Below are 26565 nucleotides of genomic sequence, written 5' to 3'. Positions count from 1 at the left end.
CTGTGTATGAAAATGCTTGTTGAAAATGTGTTATTAGATATTACATTATATTAAATTTGTACACTATTGCTAGATAAATAATAGAGGAGGCGATCTTCAATTATTTGAAATATGTATTTTGTGAACTGCAATGCAAAGTAATGCTGTTTTGTTTGTTACACGGTAACGCAAGATCTCATTAAATAACTTCAGCCATAACGAGAACAACCACTGATCAGAACAGCGCAAGCTTTTGTCCCTTATAGAAACCAAAACGTCAATGAGCCGTTTGGTAGCCGAAAGTGTCGACTCTTGTTTGGTGAGCTGAACCACGTGACCCGACTCACTAAAAAGACTCGGTATTCACTGGGGTCTTCGACTCACTTGCGCCCCCTTTACATCATTTGCATGAGTAGTTGGTGCTGGTGGTTTCCCTCCATAAAAAGGGCAGCTATATAAGGTAAGCATGTAGCCCTTGTTGTTTGTAGCTTACCTTTTTTCCCTGCTTCTTCTTTCCCCCGCCATAGTTACTAATACTTTGCACGTGGTTTATATGTGAATTGGTTGGATAAGGAATTGCTTAGCAGCCGGCTGGCTAACCAATACAGGTCAACAGTTGGCGAGTTTAATTTCTAAGGGTGTTAGCTTAGCTCGCTATCAAATTAGCTAACATACATATACGACTGCTAAGAATTGCACTCATAAAGTTATCTTTCTCAGTAACCGAGTCGCAGCTAAATCAGTAGCCCGATTGGTCGCTGATCCCAGATCCAGCGGTGTGTTTTCATGCAGCAGAGACAAGGCCATGTCACTTAGGCCCTGGTTTGTTAGCTTGGTTAGCTAATGTTTGAACTGTTTCGCGGCTTAATAATTACTTAACACGACGCCGGCTCGCTTTATTTGATTCTCTAATCGGGGGGGAGGGGGACATGGGCATTTTGCTCTTTAACTTTCCACGTATTCAGTAAAGTCAGTGTTTTACATCTATCCTGCGTGCTGCTAAAGCGAACTAGCTAATTTGTTAGCTAGCCGTGCCGCCACTGACGTGGGATTGTTAAACTTGTTAAACATTAGCTACTGGTTACTTTTAACTGTGTAACGACTTCATCGGTATTAATGAGCCAGCTCTAACTTCACTGAAGAGCAGATCGATAATGTGAAGAAAGTTTGCTATGTATGAGTAGTGCGTCCAAAGGAGAGGGGGGGGGGGCGGTCAACTCGAATCAATACCAAAAATAACACAAATGGAAGAGTCCATATCTTGAATATCCACTGGTTTTACTACAGCCTGGCGAAAGATATTTATCTGAAACGTCGTGTTTGACTGGAAACTTTGTGAGCTAACTCTGAACTTGTACAGCTCGAGTAGTATTACTGAAGTACACCAAGTCTGCCTCACACCTCCAGGGCTGGGGCTTCAAATCCTGCCTCCTTCACTGTCTCATGTCATTATTTAACAAGAGCTAGGAAGTTATTGTGCGGTGATTTAGTATTTATACCTCGTACTTTAAATGGAGAATGAGTTTGGTTTTATTTCTAGAGTGATAAGACCTCATCATGAAGCAGCTTAGAAAAATCCAGGTGTATATATTTGTATTCTGATCTTGATGAAGTTGAGGAAGAACCAGATTCAAAATCCTCTTTTGGGTGATAGCGGGATTAAAAGTCTTTCACGATTACACAGTCAGTACGTTTACACGGACAAAAATAATCTGATGTTAACCCGATTAAGACGAGACTCTAGCATGTAAACAGCGATTATTGATGACCTTAATCCAATTAAGGTCATACTCGAAGTAAACACAAATGGAATTAAGACGTGTAGAGTATTCCTGTTTTAGTCGCGTTATCGATGTGCATTACGGACATGTACACACCTTAATCACACTGTTAACGTCGTGTGAGAGTTTTCACCGCATTTTGCGACAGGGCACGTACACACACGGCAGTGCTCAACAGTTTTACGGCAAACGAGAGCACGGCTGTGTCTCAAACCGCGTGCTTACCTACTACAGGATATAGCAGGTGAAATACATGTATTTCGGCTTCTATATAGTAGGTAAGTAAGCAGTTTGGGACGCAGCCCACGGCTTCAAGCAGTCGTCTATTTGCAGGTATAGCATGACAAATAATTAACTGCACTTGAAGTTTTCGTAAAATTAAAAATGAAACACTCAGAACTGTATACCGTACCTTAACAAAGATAAACTGTATGTTGAAACGTGAAATTCTGCAGGAACGGTGTGGCGTGGGGACGTAATGATGTGTGCCGTTAATCGATCTCTGTTCTATAACATGTAAAACAGGAAAATTCAAAAAGCAATTCATGTAAACACCTTAATCACAATATGGTCTTATTCAGAGTAAGGTCAATAATTAGATTACTGCTGCCCATGTAAACGTAGTCACTCTCATATTCATAAGAGTGCATATTTATTATTAGCATTCTGGTCTTTATGATTCCAGCTATTCAGGTGGGTTTGTAATCCTATACGTTTGTTTCTTTGTAGTAGCGAATACACATATAGGCCCATTCTTCAGAATGGATTCCGATATACTGAAGATAGAGGAGATCGTGATGGGAGGTGGGGAGACTGCTGCCCCTGCTGACGTGAACGCTGAGAAAGCGGGGAAGCCGTACACTGCGATCATCATCCAGGATCCTCCTCCAGCACCTGTCCTTCAGTCCTGTAAGAACTGTTCTCTTCACCTGCCCAAGGCTTAAGATAGCCTGGGCAAAGTTAGGATAAGTATGATAGCATTGGATTGAACGATTTGGTGGGGTTGTATTTCTTTCTTTGATTTTGATCCTGTTTTTAAATTCAGTTAAGTTACTGGAACCTTTCCTGTCTGATTTCACCACTTATCATAGCACTGAGTCTGCGTTGCTAAAAGTGTCCAGTGACATCTTACTTGCAGTTGATGCTGGTAAAAATACTGTGTTGATGCTACTAGATCTAACAGCTGCCTTTGATTCTGTAGATCATAATATACTTCTTTGGCATTTAGAGCATTTGATTGGTATCAAGGGGTACCACCTTACAATGGTTCAGCTCATATCTTAATGACTTTTCAGTAGCATTGGGTAAGTTCTCCTCATCTTCTGCTCCTATTATTAGTGGTGTACCTCAAGGCTCCATTCTGGGCCCGCTTTTTTTTAACTTATCTATGTGTCCGCTGGGGAATATCATCAGGGCACACAATGTCTCTTTTCATTTATATGCTGATGATACCCAGCTGTATGTACCATTTGAAAGCTGGTGACTCCATTCAACCATTGTTGGACTGTCTCGACGAAAAATAGTTAACAAATAGAATAACTTTCTCCAACTGAATGAAGACAAAACCGAAATAATTGTTTCTGGGTCCCCCTAGATTCAGACTGTCCCCAAGGTCTCATTAATGAGCTTCGTAATCACTTCCCCTCAATTTCTTCCCAGGTTAGGAACCTTGGTATCATCCTGGACTCAGAATTATGCTTAACCAAGCAAATTCGGTCGTTAAGAATAGTTTTTATCAACTTCGGATCATTTCTAAACTTAAAACATTTTTGTCTTTGGAGAAGGTTATTCGTGCTTCTATCAGATCGTGTTTAGATTATTGTAATTCATTGTACTCGGGTCTTCCTCGGTCATCTCTTGCTCGTCTCCAGATGGTTTAAAATGCAGCTGCAAGGCTGTTGACTAGGGCAAAGAAATATGATCATGTCACCCCAATATTAGCATCGCTCCATTGGCTCCCGGTCCAGTTTAGGATTCGGTTAAAACTGAACTCTTAATGATCAAGCTCCTTCTTACCTCAAAGATCTTCTTACTCCACAATCATCTAGTAGATTTCTAAGATCTTCTGATAGGATTCTTCTGTATGTCCCTCGATCCCGGTTAAAAACTAAAGGTGATGGAGCTTTTTCAGTCGCCGCCCCTCGTTTATGAAATCGATTGCCACTGGACATCCGCCTTACACCTTCTGTTATCATTTTTAAAAAGAGGATGAACGTGTATCTCTTCTCCCAGGCGTTTTAATCTCATTTTTACTATTGTTTATTGTCTCTCTATTTGGTTTTATTCTGTTTTCTATTTAACTTTTTTCTTACTCTGTTCAGCACTTTGGTAAATGTGCTGTATAAATAAAATTTACTTACTTTCTTTCTAGTAACTTGAAATTTCTCTCAATAGAAATTTCCCTGGATTTACTACACTTCTGAGCATGCTTTTCACATCCTGCAGTGGAGGATGAAGTTTGTTTTTCCACTTGTGTCTCAAAGGAGCAGTCTAAAAATTTTGAGGCACACCTTTCGGGGTCTGCAAGTAGATTTGGGTGGTTCCGAGGTTTTACTGATGGTAAAGCCTTAGTATACATGAAAGCATGTGCTGTGATCGCGAAGAACAAGTCATCCGGTTAATGCACCACTCTTTGCATGGTCCTACTATTATAGCAAACGGTGGCATTTCACACAAGCAGTAAACAAAGAAAGATCACACAGAATAAAATAATATAACACTTTCAGTTCATTCATGACGAAGTATGTATGTAAACTTAAATGGATAATGTGACTAATAGAAGCTTGCTTCTGGATTTTCAGCTAACTAAGACAGTTTTCCTAGCAGTTTTATTATTTTCAGTAGTAACCAGACATATTTTGTACAGCATTGGCCATTTAGACATGTATTCAAATTGCATGTGTTTAAAATGTTCTCTTTTGACTCAATTTACAGACCAGCATGAGAGCCTGCAGTGTTTCCAGTGTTTTATAACCTTCTGTAACTCCAAAGCCAAGGAAAGGCATATGAAAAAGAGTCACCGTGAAGAATACAAACAGCAACTGCAGCAGGTTAGTTTTAAATAGTTTTTTAAATCACTGAGTACTTTAATATTTTCACTAGGGCTTTTCGTACCACCACAGACACGTAATAGTGTTTAAGGATGTGTTGATACCAGTACTGGTGTTTTGTCTGATGCCATGCTTATCTACTCAGTAAAATGTACTCGTAAAAAAATATTCAGATATTAACTGATTCTCTGAGACTTTAGTCTCATGTACGTTGGCATGGTAATGAACAAACGCTACCAAGTCAGGGTGATCTGGATGTATTTCATGATTAAAGTTGGCAAGTAAAGCAGACTGTAAACTGCGCTCTGTGCGAATATCAAGAGGAAGTACTGAGAAAACGTTAAACATAAACTTCAGCACCAGTCACTGACGACAACAATTCCTATGTAACGGAAACAAAACAATAAAATCTTTGTGACCTCCGTTGTTAAGTAATACTAAGAAGTGGGTTACTCATTTTGGCATCACTGTTGGCTCATGCTCAGTCTGAAAAATCATATCCCTGCTAAATTTTTTCCCTAAGCCTTGGCTTGTGTAGTATTAAGAGTTTTTCAGAGTAGTTGGAATTGTTCAAACCAAAAAGTGACCTAAAACATTTGCTCGTGTCTATAAAGTTATGGAGTATATTCTGTTTGCTTTTTTTTTTTCCCCCTTATAGTGTGACACACTCTTCACCTGTTATGTGTGTGATCGCACATTTCCATCCTCTGAGGAACTAACACTGCATCAGTCTACTCACAACAAGGAAGACAAACCCTTCAAGTGCGCACACTGCGGAGAGAGCTTCCGTACATTCTCAGAGGTGAAGGGGTATTCCTATGAGCTTTTTTTCTGTTTTTCCTTGCATCATTGTTCATGTCTGTGTCCTTCGACTCCAGCAGCTCATCGTTTTGTCACGTACGGAAAAACCTATTGCGTGTCGATACGGCTACGTTTCGGCCAAACGGCAAATGTACCAAGTTTAGAAAGATACTGAGGCGACAATACCAACAACAGAGTTTCTGTTGGGATAAGGATCCAGTTTAACATCATCCGTCTGTCTGAAGATGCCTGAAACGTTGATATTTAAGTGTGATTGCCTCACACAGCGAATGTCATGAATTCATGACGTTATATGCCGTAGTAACAGACATATGCTTAAACACTTGTTTGTACTTGGATATTGATCTTCAAATTGCACCTGAAGCATCTGCACCTGCTCCATCATACCAAAAACAGTGAGGAATGCTTACACCCATTAAAAAAAAGTTTGTATGACCTAATAAAACTGAGAAATTAAGCCGACAGAACTAATTGAACCAATCAGCTGTTATTTCCCCACCGGTGTAATAGCTAACAGGGATCAGTCAAGTGAGGAGTGTTAAATGTTGCGAGTGACTTTTACTGCAGGTGATGAGACTGAAACACGTGTCTGATTTTCCTCCTCGCATGCCACATGTAGTCCTAAAACTTCCAAGAATAATAGTCTAGGTCAGTGGTTTAGCCTGCCTTTTATCAAGCAGTCAGTGCAGAACAGTGCTGCCATCTTAGCGACTTTTCAGACACCTTTAGCTGATTTTTTTTGTTGTTGTTGTTGCCAAAAAACATGCCTAGTGACTTCTTGGACAAACCTTAGTGACTTTCAAAATGTGACCAGTACTGTCCTGCAAGCGTGAGGTCTTGCTTTCCCACTGTGCTGTCACCTCTCTCTGTGTCTGCTCTGTTCAGTGAGGGTCTGAGAGCCGGAGATTTAACAGTGTCACGGATAACGAGACACGCACTTCCTCCCAATTTCCATCATTCTTATGTGAATGTTTTTAGAACGCAAGATGAAAGTAATGCAACATGTTTTACACGTAAAATAGTCCACGTTATTACAGCCTAGTTCTCTGTTCAAAGTAGTTCTAGTGTTCAGAAACATTTTTGATCATTCCTGTTCCATGTCAGTCCGTTATATAGTTATAAAAGTCATTTTGAAAAGTAATTTAAAAAAGTATAAAAACACTAAAGCAAAAAAATCTATCTAGCTATCAAAGACAAATGATAGATTATGTTATATATCGATAGATTTTATTTAGAATAGATAATCATTATACCTGGTCTCCTCCAATATGGGCCACATGAAAGGGGAGGCTGGGGAAGGGCTTTAGTTATAAAAGTTTTTAAAAAAAATTTTTTATCGAAGTACGTTATGTTCTTGGCTGCATTGCAACAAAGATGCCGTTTAAGGCTGTAACTAACTTGTATAGCCTGACGCTCTTTTTATCATCAGCTCTGTTTAATTGGTCGGTTTGTCTTCTCATGTTCCTAGTTGACCACACACCGGCGGCAGGTGTGTTACGGGCGTCAGTTTTTGTGTAGAGAATGCAACGAGACGTTCCGGAGCCAAGCACTTCTCCGTACTCACCGTCTGGCCCAGCACCCTGCGCGCCCGGATGGAGACGACACTGACAATCCTAGCAAAACCCACCGCTGTGGTAAATGTGGCAGGGGATTTGAAGAGGAGTCTGAGCTGCTGAGCCATCAAGAAAATCACGCAGCGAACCAGCACTGCAATGGCAGCAGCCCTGTCAAGAGGCGCGGCCGGCCTCCCAAAGCCGAAACAAGCTTGGCGACTGGAGAGAAGAAGCAAAAACGGAGCAAAAACGAAGAAAATGAAATTGCTGAGAAATCAGAGGACGCACCCGCAGCGCCCCCAGCACCACCAGCACCACCAGCAGTTGAGGCTAAACCCAAAACAGTGGGAAGGCGGGGGCGGCCACCAAAATCTGCCTCGCAGGATCCCAAATCTGACGAAGACAAATCTGACAGCAAGAAAACAAAGGCGGCTTCTCCGACAGCTCGCCAGATCCCGTGCCCAGAGTGTGACCTTTTTTTCTCTGCACCAGCTCAACTCCGGGCACATAAGAAAGAGAAGCACACACAGCGCAAGGCACACCCATGCCAGGAGTGCGAGGAAAGCTTCAACCGTGCCGAGCAGCTGGAGGCCCACATGGCCCGCGCACACAAGGCAGGCCGTTACTCCTGCTCGACATGTGGCAAGAGCTTTGGCCGAGAGAGCAACCTTAAAGCCCACCAACAAAGCCATGGGAAGGAGGATGAGAAGTCTGCTGGGGGCGGCAAGAGATAAGCTGAGCATGAGAGAGGAATGAGGCTTTGACGGAAATGGGTTAGGGCTTTCAAGGTTTCTAAAGCAACCTTTAGTGGAAGAAAATGGAAAAAAAAAACATGTTTTGGTTTATAGTTTGGAGACAGGCTTGAGATGCTTTGAGTGGGCGAGACTCTGTAGAGTTTCGTGTGGAAACTGGAAACCTGAAAGTCCCATTTGGCTTCCTCATTTCATTCTGACATGTTTTAATAGCTGTGGCATAAGTATATGATTTGGGCCACAATTTAAAATGTATAGCATAATCAAACCCATGTCTCACATATGCCAGAATTGTAGGGGCATGAACCTGATTTCAAAAAAAAAAAAAAAAAAAAGAAGAAGAAAGAAAAGGAAAAAAAAAAGCCCAGTCTTAGTGAAAGGATTTGCATTAGGCTTTTATTCAAATATTTTAATGTAATTTTTTTTTTATATAAATATGAGTGCGTTGTTTTTACATTATATTTTAGAAGTTTTGGGACGAAAGGTATGCCTAAATGAATTAGTGTTTTCTGATGGTAAGCATCAATTAGCGAATTAGCAGATTTATTTAATTTCCTGTTGCACCACAAGGTGTTACTTTTAACTTTGTTACATGTGACTAGCGATTCAGAGCTGTTATAAGAGAGATGATTACTCATGTTACCCCTTTTTTTTTTTTTTTTTTTTTTTTTTTTTTTAAATAAAAAATTCTAATTTTATTTGTTTATAATAATCTGTGACTCCTAATCATAATTACACAGCAAACTGACATGTACTCAAGCTGTTGCTGTGTAGAAGTAAATTCAGTCTTTCTCCAGCTACTTGTTTTAAGAAGAGGTCTAACATGCCTGGTCTAACATTTATCTGAGCTAACGTTTTTAATTCTGCACATGCACTCTTTGTAATTCATTAAAACTTTAACCAGCAATTGTATTACTATGATTTACTTGATGGCGGTTGTTCAATGTGAACGTGATACCTCTCATTTTATCATAGTAATGCAGATACGTTTTTAAACTCTTAAAAGCAGCTACATGATGCAGGTTTAATTCTCCTCATTTGAATCCGAATAGTTAGCTCACGTCTGTCTCGGTGTTATCAAGCAAGTAAAAATGTTTCCTCTGACATCTGTAAATCAATGCATACACCCTGGCCCATGTTTTGATGATTTTATTTTATTTTTTTAAACATTAGTAATGCACAAACTTTGACCACTGTAGCCCTCTGGGGGGAAAAAAATGTATCCTGCTGTGTCTTCAGTTTAATTTTCCCCATGTTGCCTGAATGGTTTAAAATTAAAGAAAACCACCTTAAGGAGCTGCTATGGAATCAGTGTGCAAATGTTTTCATGGTCCAGCACTTTCTCTATCCTGATCTCTTTGTGTTATTTGGTTCCCATAACTCATTCAAAATGAATCAGTTGCTCTAAACTAAACGAATGCTTCGAAACTCTGGTATCTGGACAAGCACGGGTGGGAACCGAATTCTCGGCTCAAGGCAATATTGTATTACAGTTCACTCTTGGACAATGCTAATATTTTCGGTCTTTGATCAGTTAGATGTGTAACGGTTTGTAAAGTCATGACAATAACGGACTAATACATTTTGTCCCTTCATGTCGTTCCAAAACTTGTGCTGAGATTTAGTTCAACGAAATAAAGCATCGTTAGATGTGTTGGTTGTACACAGTATTGTGTGTCGGGATAAACACTTAACGACAATGTAATAGAGACACAGACTATTAATTAAACAAATTAATAAATGAAATCTTAATAATGCACGACAAGAAATGAATGTCCGTGTATAACAGTGCTTCAGCAAGTTCACTAGATTACTGTTTGCAGTCTCCAAAAACATTCCAAATGAATTCAAAGCAAAAATAAAGTTGACATTGCAGCAGTGTCTTAGTGAAGGAACATGGCCCAAACTGTGACAGTCATTTGCAAATATAGGCTGTCTACACCATTCTAATGTATCGGATATTACCTGATGATGCAGAACCCGATGCCATCAATGATGGAATAATGCAGTCAAACAAAAGAGCAACTTTGTTTTTGTTTTTTTACCTCCTGCGTATGGATGCCATCCATCTCCTGACGTGCGGTTTCTTATTGTCAACAACAAAGAAAGCCAGTAGTCTTAACAGGGCATTCCTCATACTGTGAGATTAATCATAGTAAGTGGTATAGTACTGTCAAGCTGCTAAAATCATATTTTTCCCCCTGGGTAGCTTTATATATTCAATAATAAATGCTTAATTATTTAAAACCATAATATTATTAGAACAATGGACCAATTCTAGCAGTGCAGATGGAGCCTCTCAGTTATGCAGCCTCAAAAGTTCATGTTAACAATGGGAGTGGTGGTGGTTTGGCGGTTAAGTCTCTGGGATACGGATCGAAAAGGTCAGGGGTTCAAGCTCCAGCATTGCTAAGCTAACACTGTTGAGCCCTTGAGCAAGGCCTCTTAACCCTCTCTGCTCCAGGGGTGCTGTATCATGGCTGACCCTGCACTCTGACCCCAACTTCCTGACATGCTGGACTATGCGAAGAGAATTTCACTGTGCTGTAATGTATATGTGATTAATAAAAGACTCATTATAACAAACAACTCGGATGTATGCGAGTTGTCTGTCCATGGTCACTAGAAAGAGGTGTGTCAACGTACAGTTACATTTAACACACATTTCAGGCTGTGGGCCAAGCCCCAAAAACATTTATGTCATCTAATTCTGGTGTGGAACTATGCTCTTTTTTTGATATCCATGTATAAAATATATGATCTGGCCGAAAGTATGTGGACACCTGATGATTACACGCATATGGACAATTTTAAAACCATTGGCGTTAATATGCCGTTAGTCTTACCTTTTGCTGTTATAATAACCTCCACTCATCTAGGAAGGCTTTCCACTAGATTTTGGAGTGTGGCTGTGGGGATTTGTGCTCATTCAGCCACAAGAGTATTAGGTTGGGCGGTGATGTTGGGTAAGGAGGGTCTGGGGTACAGTTGTGTTCTAGTTCATCCCAAAGGTGTTCAGTGGGGTTGAGGTCAGGTCTCTGTGCAGATTACTCGAGTTCATCCACTCCAACCTTGGTAAACCATGTCTTCATGGAAATCGCTTTGTGCACAGGGGAATGTTGTCATGATGAAACATGATGCAACAGGTTTGGGCCTCTTAGTTCCAGTGAAGGGAAATGGTAATGCTACAGCATACAACAACATTCTGGAAAATTGTGTGCTTGCAACTTTGTGGTAAACACTTGGGGAAGACTCAAGAGGTCAGGTGTCCACATACTTGTGGCCTTATGGTGTATTTCTGTTAACAAGGTAAGAAATTTTCACATTCACATTCTAAAAGCACCAAGTATAACTTTCAGGCTGTATGTCAGGGCCATCAGATTACTTCAGATCAGATTAAGAACACCTTTTACTGCAAAAATATGTTGTTTTGTATCAGATTACCAAGAAATGCAGCATCAATCTGAAATGTCACACTGTAAAAGGTCTTCAGAGCAGATCTATGACCTTTCCTACATTATGTAATTGTCTACCACAGCGGAAGCAGCAATGACAGACGGCTTAAAAAATAAGTCATTTATTTGCAGTCTTGAGGATGTTCAAATTTGGGGATAAGTTTATTAAGAAATAAAGGATTAGCCTCCTTTACTCATCCCCTATTGCCAGGGTTCAGACAAACGATATTTATTCTGATTATTTTTCTCGGACGAGGGTGTCGTCAAGGTTGTCCTTTATCCCCTCTGCTTTTTGCTGTCGCCATCGAGCCGCTGTCTATTGCACTAAAATCTGCTCCCTTGTTTAAAGGAATAGTTCGATACGGTGAAGAATACAAATTGTCGCTATATGCTGATGATTTGTTATTGTATGTAACCGATCCTATTGCCTCTATGCCAGCTGTCTTGGGTGTTCTGGAGTCCTTCGGTGTTGCCTCTGGTTATAAATAAAATTTATATAAAACCTCTTTGCGTCCTTTAGTCAATAACCATCTATTTCATCCATCGTGTTTGGACTCCACATTTTCAGTATGGTATGACAAGGGTATTAAACAAGTTAGAAATCTGTATGCCGAAGGTGTGTTTGATAGCTTTGCCAATCGGGCATCCACTTATGACCTCCCTGTGACGCATTTTTTTCGGTATTTTCAAAAATCGGAATTTCGTTTCTAAATGTTTTCCTGATTTCCCCTCTGCGCCTCCTGAACAGGCTTGGTAAAGCTTGTTTTCAAACAATCCACATCAGAGAGGAATGATTTCTAGGATTTATGATTTTATTCTGGCGTTAGGTAGTGAGTCGAGTAACAAAATTAGGAATGCGGGGAAAACGTACTTAGGAGTACAGATAAGTGAGGAGTGTTGGGAACGTGCTATAGGGAGGGTACAGTCTACCACTTCTTGTGCCCTTCTTGGACTTATACAGTTCAAAGTTTTAAATAGAGTCCATCTGTCCAAGTCGAGACTTTCTGTGATGTATCCAGACTTAGAGGACAAGTGTGATAAATGCCATGGCTCTCCCGGCCATCTTGGCCATATGTTTTTCTTCTGCCCTGATCTCCATGGTTTTTGGTCTGGTTTTATTTTTTTACCATCATGTCCACTATTCTTAGGGTAGATTTAAAACCTTGCCCATTGATTGCTGTATTTGGGATTCCTAATGACTCAGTTCCATTGAGCTCAATACAAAAGGATGTTATTGCTTTCACATGCCTTATAGCAAGACGCTCCCTACTGTTGCATTGGAAGTCTGCTAAATACCCATCTATCTCCCAGTGGCTAAAGGACATGATGTTTTTTCTCAAACTCGAGAAAATAAGGTATACGATGAAGGGTTGTACAGACAAGTTTTTTTTAATAAATGGCATTCCTGCATCGTATACTTTATGGAGTTACAGACACTTCCCACTTAAATTTTGGTGCCTGTTGTTGGGTTTTACAATATCTATATAACCAGCTTCTCAATGGAATATTTGGGAAAGGGATGGGAGGAGAGAAGAGAAAAGGTGATGTTCAGCAGACATGTTTGGTAGACATGTTCAGCAGAAATGTTCAGCAGAAATGTTTACTTCAGCAGAAATGTTCAGCAGAAATGTTTAGTTCAGCAGAAATGTTTAGTTCAGCAGAAACGTTCAGCAGAAATTTCAGCAGAAATGTTTAGTTCAGCAGAAATGCTCATCAGAAATTTCAGCAGAAATTTCAGCAGAAATGTTCAGCAGAAATTTCAGCAGAAATGTTTAGTTCAGCAGAAATGTTCAATAAAAATGAAACTGTAAAAAAAAAAAATCACGAAAACTTGGTTTTGTTGTGGTTTTATGTGTTCATTTTTATCTACATAAAATTCCCACATTCATAAGAAGTTATCACCTCCCACACAGTGTCTAGCTGTACCTACACAGTGTGTTGTCTTACTTTCTCCTGTGAAACCTTTGCTATATATCTGAAAATAAACCAGTAGAAGAAGAATCTGCAGTGACGTTCTGTAGCCTCCAAAACAACGGGTCCTGTAATCAGTTTTACAGAAGAAAAAAAAAGCTTGGACCAAGTTGTAATTATGATTGTGCCTTAACGTTATAGAAAGTGTAGTGGCAAAAAATGTCCTGATTAAATGCAAGCCTGTGAAGCTTCAGGATCAGCTAATACTGGACTCCCCTGAGAAATGCTATAGCCAACTAAAACAAACATTGAGCGAGCACAGAGGAGGAAAGACATCCAGAGAAACAAAATGCTTGTATTAACTGATGTATCTGCCAGTTAACCTCTCATCAGTCTAACACAGCACGCTGAACTTCCAGGGTTTATTATACTGATGGTGAGTCGCTGACTAAAAAGGGGGCGGGGGGGGGGGGGGATGGGGGGGTGTGAACGATGATAGACTGCACATTGGTCATTTTGCTGTGTTGGCCTGAATTATTATAAAGTTTTGCAGCCAGAATACAATTCAATACACATGAGCCAGTTTTTCCTCAGTTCCTATAACAAGGGATCGATCAACTCGAAAAATAAGCAAGATAGTGAGACTCAGCTCACTGCATATATAGTTAGGTCCATAACAATCTGGACATTGACAAAGTTAGTTATTTTAGTTGCCTGTTTGCCATGGTATATTGGAGTTAAAATTAAATAATGATGTTTATGGCAGTTATGATGTTTAGACTTAAGGCAGTCAAAGGATTTGCAACCAAGTATTAAAAGATATTTGTAGGTGGACACATATATAAAGTGCTGTAATTGCTGCATCGTTCACCCGATTTGGATGTACATACTCTCAAATAAAAGATGAAAGTCTGTACTTTGAGGTCATAATCATTATTTAATTTCAATTACTTACATCTTCTGGTGGACCCTGTGTTTTTGAACTGTGTGAAGCTGATTGATCTCTTGATTGTTGACTTTGACACGCCTGTCTACAGGAGGGTGTTTTTGATCTTGTGAAGGGTTTCTTCTTAATCATCTGATGGATTTGTATTGACTTTTCAGCCTAATGATGATTTTTCAGCCTGATGATGGCTCACTGACAGCTTTTTGGACCTTATATTGAGTGTTAACAACAACAGATTCCAAATGCCACATTAGAAAGCAACCTTTCATCTTTTTACTTGTCATCTATATACTGTGTTAGACAGCTAAAAAACAAACAAAAACAAAAATGTAAAGTACATAAAGCATACCTAATAAATCTCTCTCTCTCTCTTTCTCTCTCTCGCTTTCTCTCTCTGTCTCTCTCACACTCAATTCAATTCAATTCAAACAAGCTTTATTAGCATGACTGTATTACAGTATTGCCAAAGCATTGGTCATGAAATAAAATGCACATAAATAAAAAAATAATAAATAAATAAATAAATGAAACACCTGTTTTACATATTTGTGCTGCTGTGAGGGTTTCTATTAAGGGGGTTGGATACTTTTGAGACTGGAGAAGTCATTATAAGTTGCATTTTCAGTTGAATTTGTTTGATTTGTTCATTGCACACAGATGAAAGTCTGTACATTTTGACAATAAACTTGATTTGCAATGGGGGTTGAATAATTCTGCTTGCAGCTGTATGTATTCCGGAAGCTTCCACCCTCCAGTGCAGTAGATGGCGGTGTTACACTTTAACCTGGTCTACCAATCGCAAAAACACCAAGGAAGAAGAAGAAGACGAAGAACAACAGCGCGCATAGACAGATACTTCACTTTTTTTTTATCCCGTGAAAGCGTTTATGTTGTTTTTGTGTGTATTTGGAAGTAGTTCTTCACTTTGGCAGTAAATGTCGGATATCTTTTGTATTACTCTCCTGTGAAAGCGGAAGCGTGTAAACAGAGAGGTGCGTGTTGGTAGGAAGGTTAGCTAGCTGCTTTCAGCAACACCAGCCTATTTCTGTGAATACGGTAAATAATAATACTAATAAATAATCATTTTTACATTGCAAAAAGTGAAAGTTCATGCAAAAAGAAAGTGTAAGCTCTTGTGCTCCTGACGTCCTTTGATATTTCTCCTTTATCAGGCAGACATGTCTTCAGAGCTAACTATTGACATCCAGCTAACAGAGTTGGGCTTTTCAAGCTGGGATTTTCAGGTTTTAAAACAGAAAGAGACACACCAGACTTCAGACCTGGAATATGCTGCTGCATCATCATCATCATCATCATCAACAACAACAACAACAACAACAACAACAACAACAACAGCAGCAGCGTCGTCGTTGTGTCCCATACCAGTGGAAAACCTCATGGATGAGGACACAAAAGTGGATCACAACACTGCTGTTGTCTGTCCAAACTCCTGTCCCGGTGATAAAGACTGTGGGGTTAATGCCAGTTTAGTGCATGCAGATTCCACAGAGACTAGTACAGGCGAAAGCAGCAAGCAGACTGTTTGTGAAAAAGAAAATGGACATGTGGGAGAAAAGAGAAAAAAATGTGGTCCGTGGTACGATGAAACGACGAGGAACACAGACGAGGATAAAAAGAAAAAGTTGCACAAAGACCAGAGAGAAAACGACGAGCTCCGAGAAACAGGAGCTCAGAGGAAGCTGATGAGTGATGTTTCTGGGGAAGAAGAAGAAAATGAGGAGGAAGAGGAAGAAGAGGAGGAGGATGACGATTATGACGACGACTTGACGGCAGATGAAGAATGTGATGATGTTATGCCTTTAGGTAAGTGAGTGAGTGAGTGTGTAAAAACACACAGTGTTCAGACAGTGTTTGAACGTGCCTCGGTATAGTCCTTGGTATGATCTTAGAAAATAGATATTTTGTTGTTGTGCAATCGTACCTAAGAATTATAGCACTATATTGCATAGATGCTGAATATATTGCATTGAGAAATACTTTATAAACTCATTAGGTGCTTATACTGACTGCCCTAATTTGAATATTTGTAAAATCAGGAGAACTTAGTTGATCATAAGGCTGAATCCCTGAACGCTTTACTTTCTATCTGTAAGAAATAAAACATGATGGAGTATGCTGTTCTAGAAAACGAATCAATGTCACCTGCCAAGTCTGAATGAGAATTCACCAGCATTGTGGTATTCTCATTACTGTCATTTGTACCTTTTTTTTTTTTTTTTTACATTTTTAAAATTTTTTTATTAAAGGCCCTTTCAAAGGACTAGGTCATATCTATCACCGGGGCATCCAATTTTGTCCACAGGACCGGTGTGGGTGCAAGTTTTCATTCCAATCAAGCAGGAGCCACATCTGATTCCACCTGTTTTATCAGTTGAGCTTGGCCATAGACTCAAGTTTGGCTTCTGCTTAGGTGGAATGAAGACCTGCACCCACACCGGTACTTTTCTGATAAGATTGGACACCCCTGCTCTGTCACATCTATTTTGTATCATTCCAAAGTAGAAAGAATGAAATAATAATAATAATAATAATAATAATAATAATAATAATAATTCAGGTCCATGACAGTAGCTGCAATGTACCTTTGTTGAGATGCAGGAAATTTCCCAGCAACTAGAAGCTTTAGTATGGTTCTAATGAAGCTAAATGTTAACATTGTGGGATTGTGGAATTTCATTTATAGCATGTTCCCTCCAGACAGTGTGGGGTGGTAACAAAGCTGTGATCCCACATTTGTTTCCATTACCAAGTAGGCTGTACTATACCTACAATGGATATAAAAGGTCTACACACCCCTGCTAAAATAGCAGGTTTTTGTGATGTAAAAAAAAAAATGAAACCAAGATGAATCATTTCAGATCTTTTTTTTTTCTCTCCATTTTTTTAAATGTTAAACAGCAACCAATATCATTCAAGTTAAGACCAAATAAAAACATACAAAAGAACCCGATTGTGCAAGTGTACACACTCTATTATAATAGGCATGTGATTGTGTTCAAAATGAACCAATCATATTCAGTAAACCTCAAATAAAGCTTTTGTAGGATTCTTTTCATCTTCTTAGTTTGAAAGCTGAAGCTATAGTCTGCAAAGAGCTTCCAAAGCATGTACAAGATCTCATTGTCCAAACGTATCAATCAGGAGAGGGGTACAAAAGCATTTCCAAAACATTAGATGTACCATGGAGTACTGTGAGGGCTATCAACATCTCAACAAGAGGAGAAAATGGGGTACCACAGTGACCTTACCAAGAACAGGACGTCCCTCAAAAATTAAAGAAAGGACAAGAAGAAAAACAGGGAGGCTACCATGAGAGGTATGACAACATTGAAGATGCTGCAGGAATATCGGTCAAGTACTGGTCACTGCCTACATGTGAGAACAGATTCATGTATTCTTCACGGCTGGGCTATGGAGTAGGGAGGAGAGAAGGAAGCCTTTTCTCACAAAACAAAAAAAAAACTTCCAAGCCCATGTGAATCACCCCAAACCATGTTGTAAAATGTGTTGTGTTCTGATGAGACCAATGTAGAACTTGCATCTTTGACACAAAAATAAGACTGCTTATCCCCCAAAGAACACCATACCTAGTCTACTCAAGATGGAGGGATTAATGTTTTCAAACGGCTCAGTCCGAGCCCCAAATCCCAAAAACACGTGGAATGACTTGAAGAGGGTTGTGCACATGAGCACCCCTCACAATTTGGTAGATGTGTAGTAGTTTTTGCAAGGATGAGTGGAATAAAATTGACAAATAAATATGTGCTAAATTGGTAGACTCTGTTAAAGCACATGTTGCATTTTGTAATACAAAGTATTAGTTAAGGCATGTGCACACTTATGCAGCCATGTTATTGTACATGGTTTTGTTTCTGCTCTCACCATTAAAGGCAAAAGTTCTGATATTATTCATCCTGGTTTCATTTTTCTTTTAAATCACGAAAACCTGCAGTTTTAACAGGGGTGTATAGACCTTTTTTTATTATTATTATTTTTTTATATCTGCTGTAAACTGTTTAAACGATAGGTGTATTGATCTTGATTTTCATTATTATTTTATATGGATTTGCGAGACTGTGAATGGAATACAGTTTGATGTAATGATATAAAAATATATTTTTGCGATTAAGCCATTCACATTAATGCAAATGGTGTCCATTGTGTCACAAAAAACCTCCTCTCCCATACCAAAACTTATTTAAGATACACAGAGACCGAGCTGGGAAACAAGTAGTTAGGCTACACTATTTAGTTTTGCCATTTGGATGCGTTCGTTGATTGGACCAGCTGCTTGAAATGGAGAGCAGAGAATGCAAGCCTCAGCTGGAACAACTCGAATGATGACGTACATCTCTTGTTTGGGAAACACCACTGTCTGAGTATTTACTGATTTTGTTAGCTCGGAGCCAACCCTTACTGCACATCCTCCTCAAATGGAAAAGGAAAAAAAAAAACCCTCTAAAAACTGTTTCTATTATGTCTCTGCAGATACAAATGGTTCAGAAGAGTATCGTTGCCAGTTGTGCAAACTCACATTTTCCACAACATTCCTCCTACATGAACATTTGCACATGCATAATGGTGTGCGTCTCTACCAATGCGCTGAATGTGACCAGCAGTTCTGCCACTTAGTGAGCTATCGTAAGCACCTGCGCTCCCATGCAAAAGCACCCTCTATCCAATGCATCATTTGCACAGCCCAATTTACAACCCAGGAGGACCTGCAGCAGCATCTGGACACAAACCACTTTGAGGACAAGTTCTACCAGTGTGATCTCTGCAAGCGCATTTTCACCAGCATGGCAGAGTGCAAGAAGCACGTGCAAACGCACAAGCGGCGCACAAAACGCTACCCCTGCCCAAAATGCGAACGCAGCTTCCGCCATCGCAGTTCTATGCTCTACCACCTCAAGCGACACAATAAAGGCGTCTTCCTCTGCACTGACTGTGGCCTGGCGTTCTCTACAAAAGCCGTCCTCCTGCGCCACAGCTTCCATCACCTGGGCCTTTTGCCCTACACCTGCATACGTTGCAAACGCCATTTCCGTTTATCATCTCAGTACATGAAGCATGAGTGTAAACCGGAGCAGTTGCAATGCGAGGCATGCCTCGTCGTCTTTCAGAGTCAAGAGGACTTCCTGAAGCACAAGAAGGACACGGGTTGCTGGGGTCATCAGACGGCTCTTAGCACAAAGACGAACGACATCCGATGTATGGAGTGTGGGCAAGTCTTCGACAGTACAGAGGAACTGAAGAAGCACGCGGGGACGCATCAGAGGGTCATGAGGTGCTCGGAGTGTGGGATGGGTTTCCGCTCATCCATTATGCTCATGTCGCACATGGTTGGGCATGCGGCTAAGCGGCCATGCCTCTGCAAAGAGTGCGGCCTGGGCTTCTGTCATCAACAGGCTTATGACAGCCACCTTAAAACCTGTGGGCTTGCGAATCCAGCAGAGGTAACTACATTTGTTTTTCCTTATAATATACAGTTAATATCATGCAAGGATAATTCATATCTAATATTAATTAAGGTAATATTGTTTATATAATGTCAAATTAATTTGATTTGAAACAGTAATTAGTTGTTTTATAATACATGGTTATGCTTTATATTAGTCTAATATTGTGCTATCATATTTATTGTCAGTATTATGTTTATCATGTTTCAACAGTTCTATTTGTTTTATGTTCTTTGAATGGGCTATGTATTATTTGTATTATTTTTAAGCCATTTTATTTTCTATTTTAATTAGCTAATCATGTGGCAGCGGAACAATGCGTAAAATCGTGCAGATACAGGTCCAGAGCGTCAGTAAACATGTTCACATCAAACGTCAATCTTTTCACTTTGACTCATTATATATCCAGAATCCACAGGCCCATGCTGCCCACAACAAGCCTTCCTTCATGTTGTTCCTTTTATTTCTGTTTTGTTTTTTTGTTTGTTTTGTTTTTTTTGTAAACAAAAAACAATGCAGATGATGACATAATAGACAGCTGTCTGTTTATTTTCATGAGAAAGCAGGATTTGGGGATCAGGGGCCTGTAACATGAGGCTGATTTAGGTGGCTAGCCAGGTAAGTGTCAGTTTAATTTGTGCCAACCCTGGGTTTTAGGCACGATGAAAGTGGCTCGGCTTTTACTATGGTGTTCATCACCATAGTAACTTGCGCTCCATGACTAACCTGCTGTGGGGCAGGTTATGTTCTAGGTACGAGAACTCAAACCCAACTTGGACCAATCAGCTGTGAGCAGAGTGACATAATAAGTGACGCAACTAATTCAGCACCCCAGTGCAAATTATAAGACGAGCACATCACAGAGAAAGAGTTTTCCCCTGTTACTTACTCGCACGAAAGATATGTTTTCCTCAGATGGAATTTCATATCTTTGTCAACTTCTTGATCTGCACGTTTAAAATCTGACCCGCCAGAGCTCTTGCTCTGGTGGCATTATTTCTGTCATTAATATATTTTCACAAATTTGATAAATTTTTTTAAATACTACATTTTCCTGAGCTGTGGCAGCTGCAGCGGTGGTGTTTTCTGTGTAGCCTAGTGTAGGATTAAATTCCTCATATTTGCACGTAATAATTTCTTCCTTTTCAACTGGAAGTATGCTGCCTTTTTTTTTTTTTTGCACGTTGACCCGCTATTGGTTGTTTGGTGCTGACGTCGCGCTTTTATGTGCACGTGCTCGTGGTGTAATCATAGCTTAAGGATCAAAGCCCGAGTTGACGGAGAAAGCTGATAACCAGCATCATGATACCAATAAAGCCTGATTGGATTGGTTTCGTTTTGTCAACTCGAAACTAATCCCATGACCCTGAGTTTGTTCAACCAGCTTCATGGTACAGGCCCCTCGTGTGTTTCACCTGGGATCTAATGCGAGCCTCAACAACAGGTTGCAAGTGATAAAACTCGTATAGTGTGAGCAGCACAGCATTTCTGAGATTTTGAATATTGTGTCCACTAGTCATTAGTGTAAAGAGGTTTGTTTGTTTGTTTGTTTGTTTGTTTTTTAAACATCCCATATTAATACAGAGTTCACTTGCTTTGATGCAATCTCGGGTGTTAAATTATTTGAAATGCAGATGAGCCAGGTATTCATCCATTTTATATTTATTTTATATAAACAGAGTTTATAGTGCCTGTCCATTACTCTACGTCCAGGTCAGAACGTTATGGTCCATCTTCGCTGACTGACGAGTTGATAAAGTTGACCTTCATCTGCACCACACACAATAATTATTTACCACACACAATAATTAATCTAATTATATCATTGATTTTGATTATTGAAATAAAATATTACTCTCAAATGTGCGCACACTCACTCCAGTCAGAGGTGATTTTGATTCTACAGATAAATCAAAGATGAAATTGGTAAACAAGGAAACTGTAATTGAATTTTCATTCAGGTATTTTGTGCTCAGATTTGTCTCCATCTTTGATGAATAAGGATCAATGTTCCTGCCATCCAAAGTACAGTGAGGTTTTCTGAACAGTTAGCACTTCTGCTTAGTGAGAACTTGGTGAAAAGTACCCTTGAGTAGTACCACCTCCACAAACAGCAGCCTGCCAACCAGACATGATGTTGAGAGATGAATGAAAGGAATCTTAACACATGAACGACGATGATAAATTTAAAAAAGATCAAAAAAGAAGAAATGGAAAAAGCCAGAGTCAGAAAAATAGACCAAGATCAACCAAAGGCTTCCCTCCATGAGGGTCGTCCCTACTACTTTTATTTCAGATCCCAAATGTCTTGTGTTTAGTGATGAAATGCACTCTCAAAAACTAAACAAACCTTTATAACAATGTTTTTGCAGATTGTCCCAAAGAAGCAAAAGCCAAACTCACTGAAGAAGGAAGCTATTATCACCATTCCTACAAGCAAGGAAATTCAAACTATAAAACAGCTTGTGCACATGCATCCAACTGCCGTAGTAAGTGACCAAACAAAACCTGCCGAAGTTCAGTCTACATTCACTCTGAATAAAGAGCCCGTTTCTCCTATACCCCTGGTTATGATTTTGCCTGTACCCTCTACATCTGCATCCAAAAGCATCCAGAATCCTCAAACGCTTAATTCAGATGTCTCAAAGAAATGCCTGTCGGCTCCACAGGTCATTCACATTCCATTACCCCCTAATAAATGTTCTGTACGCAAAGAGTCTGGCAAAACAGTACTGTTAAAAGACATGGCTAGCGCCGTGCCTGGCTCAAACATTCTGATACCTTTGACATCTGGTCCGTGCACATCTGGTTCAGTAACTAAAATATACGTCGTGAAAAAGGAAAAGGAACAAGTGGCGATAACGCACATTCCACAGTTGAGTGCGAAGAATGAGCAGAAAAAGACCATTTTGTCAAGCTTGGAGATCCTACAAATCTTGAACGTGATGAAGAAAAATGTTTGTGTTGACAAGAAGGCAGAAACTCCATCAAGCTTGACCAGTGCAGCATCAGACAATGCAGAGGTGAAAGCAGATGATGAAGAGCAGAGAGGGTTGAGGCTGGAAAACAGTAACCCCTCGCTTGAAAAGAGCAGTGATAGCACAACAAGCACAGAGAGAGAGAGCCTTAGTCTTAGTGCTGTAAAAATGCAGCCTCCTTGTCCTGACATTGATTCTTCAGCAGTGATGCTTGACAGTTCACCAGTTAAAACACAGCCTAAACAGGATCAAATCCCACAATCATCGATTCATTCATCATCCAAGTTCTCCTTAAACCCAGATGAGTTATCGTCAAAGAACAGTGTACAAAAGACAGACCAACCCCCTCAGGAGGAAGACTTTTGTCTGTATAGTGCACAGTCGGAATACGGTGATGAATCCGAAATAGTGCAGTGTGAAATTTGTGGGAAAATTATTTTAGAAAAAGATTTGGACCAACACACCGAGGTGCATTCAGTCTCTTCTGTCCTCACTACTTCCTAGGTCTCGGATTTTTAAACTTGAATGAATGGTTCAGGTTAATTTTACTGTAAGAACATTTAAGAAAAAAAAGAAGAAGAAAAAGATGACTCTGAACAGCTTTCAGTCTTCCTTCCTTCCTTCCTTCCTTCCTTCCGTTTTCTCTTCCTTTTTATTTAAACATAGGGAATCTTTCTATTAAATCCAATATTACTGGAGTAAACAACAAAAAAAAAGACTGGTTATGTGTATTCATATGAATGAAACAGTGAATATAACAAAATTGTTTACTGATCCTGCAGATAATTTGCACAAATGAGTACTGGTATGTTTTGTTTTCTCTGCTGTGTATGAAGATCAGGACCTTGCATTGAATAGATATTGTACACGGCTTTTAACAGACGATTGTCTTCAGGTTCAAATCAAGCTGAACTGATGTTCTATTTTTGTTTGAAACCTTTTTTAGACATTTTTTTCATTATAACAACACAATCAAGAGTGGTGTTCATGATGGATGTATTTGTTTAGTTATGATTAGCATTTAAAAATTATGCTAGCTTTTATTGTTTGGGGACGGGAATAAAAATGCAATCAAACATTCTAGTTTTGCATTGTTGTTGTATTTATTATTTACAAAACCATTTACAAGCATACGATTGTATAGAATCTTTGTTTGTTGTGGTATTACAGTTTCCCTTCACTGGAACTAAGAGGCCCAAACTTGTTCCAGCAACAGAGAACCCAACTTTGGAGTTGAGTGTGATGGTCGGGTGTCCACAGATTTGACCCATCTAGTGTGTTTTACGAATGTCTTATTGTGAACCAGTTTCTTGTTAACATGCTATCCCATGTCGTGAAAGACCATTCCAAAACACCAGTAAGCTGTGAGTATGGTGTTTACCCAGTCGTTGTTTTTCAAGTGGAGTTTTACTGTCCTCTCATGTCAACAAGCCGTTTCCGCCCACAGCGTCACTGCACGCAGGATAGGTTTTGATTTCCTCTCAATTCTGCATGAACTGTATAGGCTGCTGTGTATGAAAGTTCCAGGAGATCAGCAGTTTCTGAAGTACTCAAATTCAGCTTAGTCGTCAGAAACAATCACGTCATGGCAAAGTCAACATGAAAGAGCAGATGTAGAGGTGTTCTTAATAAAGTGGCTGGTGAATGTATAGCAGCTCTCATTGAATAGGCTTCACACTTTTTGGCCAAGATAATTCTGAGACAAATTAACAAAATGACCATATAATATGGTATGATACAAATAATGTTGAGAAATGGTCATATACTGTTATACATGTCAGACTTCATCTGCACCTTTTCAGCTATATAACTAACAGATTAACAGCTTGTGACTACAGACAGAGCTATGGGTACCCTGTCCTCCAAAGCTAGCGATAGGCTCCCATCATCTCCATTTATCATCTCTTGATGGCTCTGGTGAATTGCCCAAGCACAGAATGCAGATGCACTGATGACATTCTTGTGAGGTCTTACAATATCGTCTCGGCCATCGTGCATTGGAACAATTGCCCTACAACGATCTGCAGCTATTGACCCCTCTTTGACGAAGGTGATTGGAAACTCACTTCTGATAGTGGTATACCTAGGCAAGTTGACTCTCTACCAATCAGATTAATGCAGAACATTCAACTCAACCCTGTAAAACCTGCCTGGGTTGCTGTTTCTGCTCATTGCCAAAGAATCCATAGAGAGAAAAGCATCGATTTCAATAACAAATAAACCAGCAGAGCCAAATGGACCAGCATGTGGCACCCTCAAATTGTTACAGCTTAACTCATTGAAAAGGTACCCATATAATAGGTCTTGTACCAGCCTTAAATGGACAGTCATGAGCTCGGGTTCTTAGAAGGTGCCAAAGTAAAACCATTTACCTTGTGAGTAGGGCTGTAAACAGTGCACACTACCACTAGAGTCCTGTGGACCCTGGCCATGGTGGATGGGGGGCTGCCAGCAGGACTCTTCACATTGCTCATGGGGCAGTGACAGTAATCAGACCAGTGACTTCTGATGACACTATCACACAGGTACAAACTTCAGTTTTGCCATCAGCCCCAAGCTCTATTCCTTTTGAACAAATACTTTTGAAAGTAGAATCCAATTTTCAGAACAAGGGTTTTTACCTAACTTACTATTTCAGAGGAAGGACAGTGAGTTCGGTCGAATTATAGTTTTGCAATTGCGAGGGCTGATCTGAAAAGAACACATGGTGTTCAAGACACACAAAAGAAAAGGTGAGACCATTTAAGCTTTTTTTAAAATTATTATTATTATTTTTTAATATGTAAAGTTTTGGTGTAATTGCCCATGTTGTAAATATGCATGTAATTTCAGTATTCATCTAATGCTTCAGACATGTTTATTTAACTACAAGTAGATACATATTTTAGTATTGATTTTTTCACTTTAGGTACCATATGAGCTGTTTTTCCTATTGTTCATTTTAAAATCTGTAGAGTACTGGAAAAAAATAGTACCCTCATTCAGTTGTGCTCCAGGCATGCACTGCAAAGCCTTGCCGACGGCCATCAACAGGAACATTTAGATTCTTTAGCACCTTTACATTATGGGGGTGAAAACTGACAAGTGAAAAGTGTGGCAAGGAAAATGGTTTTAAGCTATGCCACTAATAACTAACTTTTACATTAATAATAATAATAATAATACTTAAAAATACTATAATAAATAAACTAGAAAAAATACTAAAAAAAAAAAAAAAGTAGTCTTGGGTAGAATTAGTGCAGTTTTATAGGGAAATGAGCTGTAAGTTTTATTGAGCATCTTACAGAACCAGCCACGGTTCAGCCATGGAGACTTTGACTGTCGCACTCGCTTCTTAGTTTTGCAGCAAAGTCCAGCAGCCTTCATTGTGTTTTTTTTTTTGGTCTAAAAAGTGTCTCTTACCTCTTAATGTTTTCTTTACTGACATTCAAACATTTTTTCTGTAACAGATACTTTTGCACTGGAAAACTAATGTTTGGAAGTCTAACATGTTTTTGTACTGACTCGATAATGTAGAAGTCATCAAACAAAAATCTATAACAAAGTTTGTACTGAACATTATAGGGTGCCTAAGACGTTTGCACAGTACTGTATATATGTACCGAATGTACCTCACCATGTAACCTTTTGTATGTGCATTTGAATATGATTTAATAAATATTAAAGCCCATTTATTGGGAAAAGGATGAAATTGTAGCATACCAAACCATTTATTTTAACATGCATTACAGGCAAGAAAAGAGAAGAGAAAGGGAGGGGGGGTCAGAGAACTGAAAATGGGTAGTGGGAGATCAGAATTGCACAGCACCTTCCACAAAACAGTTCACAAGATTGCATTAACTGCAGTTCCATTACCAT

At 39.5% G+C, this 26565-nt stretch overlaps 2 protein-coding genes across 4 annotated transcripts; both read left to right on the top strand.

Annotated features, from left to right (window-relative positions):
* Positions 1 to 310: 310 nt before the first annotated feature.
* LOC108268204 (zinc finger protein 84) lies at positions 311 to 9238 on the top strand. 2 transcript variants are annotated; one of them, XM_017473022.3, is made up of 5 exons: positions 311 to 439; positions 2490 to 2669; positions 4695 to 4810; positions 5469 to 5612; positions 7101 to 9238. In XM_017473022.3, the coding sequence occupies exons 2-5, from the start codon at positions 2522 to 2524 to the stop codon at positions 7917 to 7919; spliced, it is 1227 nt and encodes a 408-aa protein (XP_017328511.1). In that variant the 5' UTR covers positions 311 to 439; positions 2490 to 2521; the 3' UTR covers positions 7920 to 9238. The 2 variants fall into 2 exon arrangements, with proteins under 2 accessions (XP_017328511.1, XP_017328520.1); XM_017473031.3 differs by having other exon boundaries at positions 367 to 439; positions 2493 to 2669.
* A 5797-nt stretch (positions 9239 to 15035) lies between these two features.
* Positions 15036 to 23790, top strand: wu:fe05a04 (zinc finger protein 37). Of its 2 annotated transcripts, none has more exons than XM_017475105.3 (4): positions 15036 to 15241; positions 15422 to 16073; positions 18759 to 19726; positions 22102 to 23790. In XM_017475105.3, the coding sequence occupies exons 2-4, from the start codon at positions 15428 to 15430 to the stop codon at positions 23209 to 23211; spliced, it is 2724 nt and encodes a 907-aa protein (XP_017330594.1). In that variant the 5' UTR covers positions 15036 to 15241; positions 15422 to 15427; the 3' UTR covers positions 23212 to 23790. The 2 variants fall into 2 exon arrangements, with proteins under 2 accessions (XP_017330594.1, XP_017330586.1); XM_017475097.3 differs by having other exon boundaries at positions 15036 to 15305.
* Positions 23791 to 26565: the final 2775 nt, after the last annotated feature.

Source organism: Ictalurus punctatus, chromosome 1, assembly GCF_001660625.3.
Source record: "Ictalurus punctatus breed USDA103 chromosome 1, Coco_2.0, whole genome shotgun sequence".
NCBI lineage: Eukaryota > Metazoa > Chordata > Actinopteri > Siluriformes > Ictaluridae > Ictalurus > Ictalurus punctatus.
The sequence above is the reverse complement of the archived record's forward strand: the minus strand, read 5'-3'. Positions and strand labels throughout refer to the sequence as shown.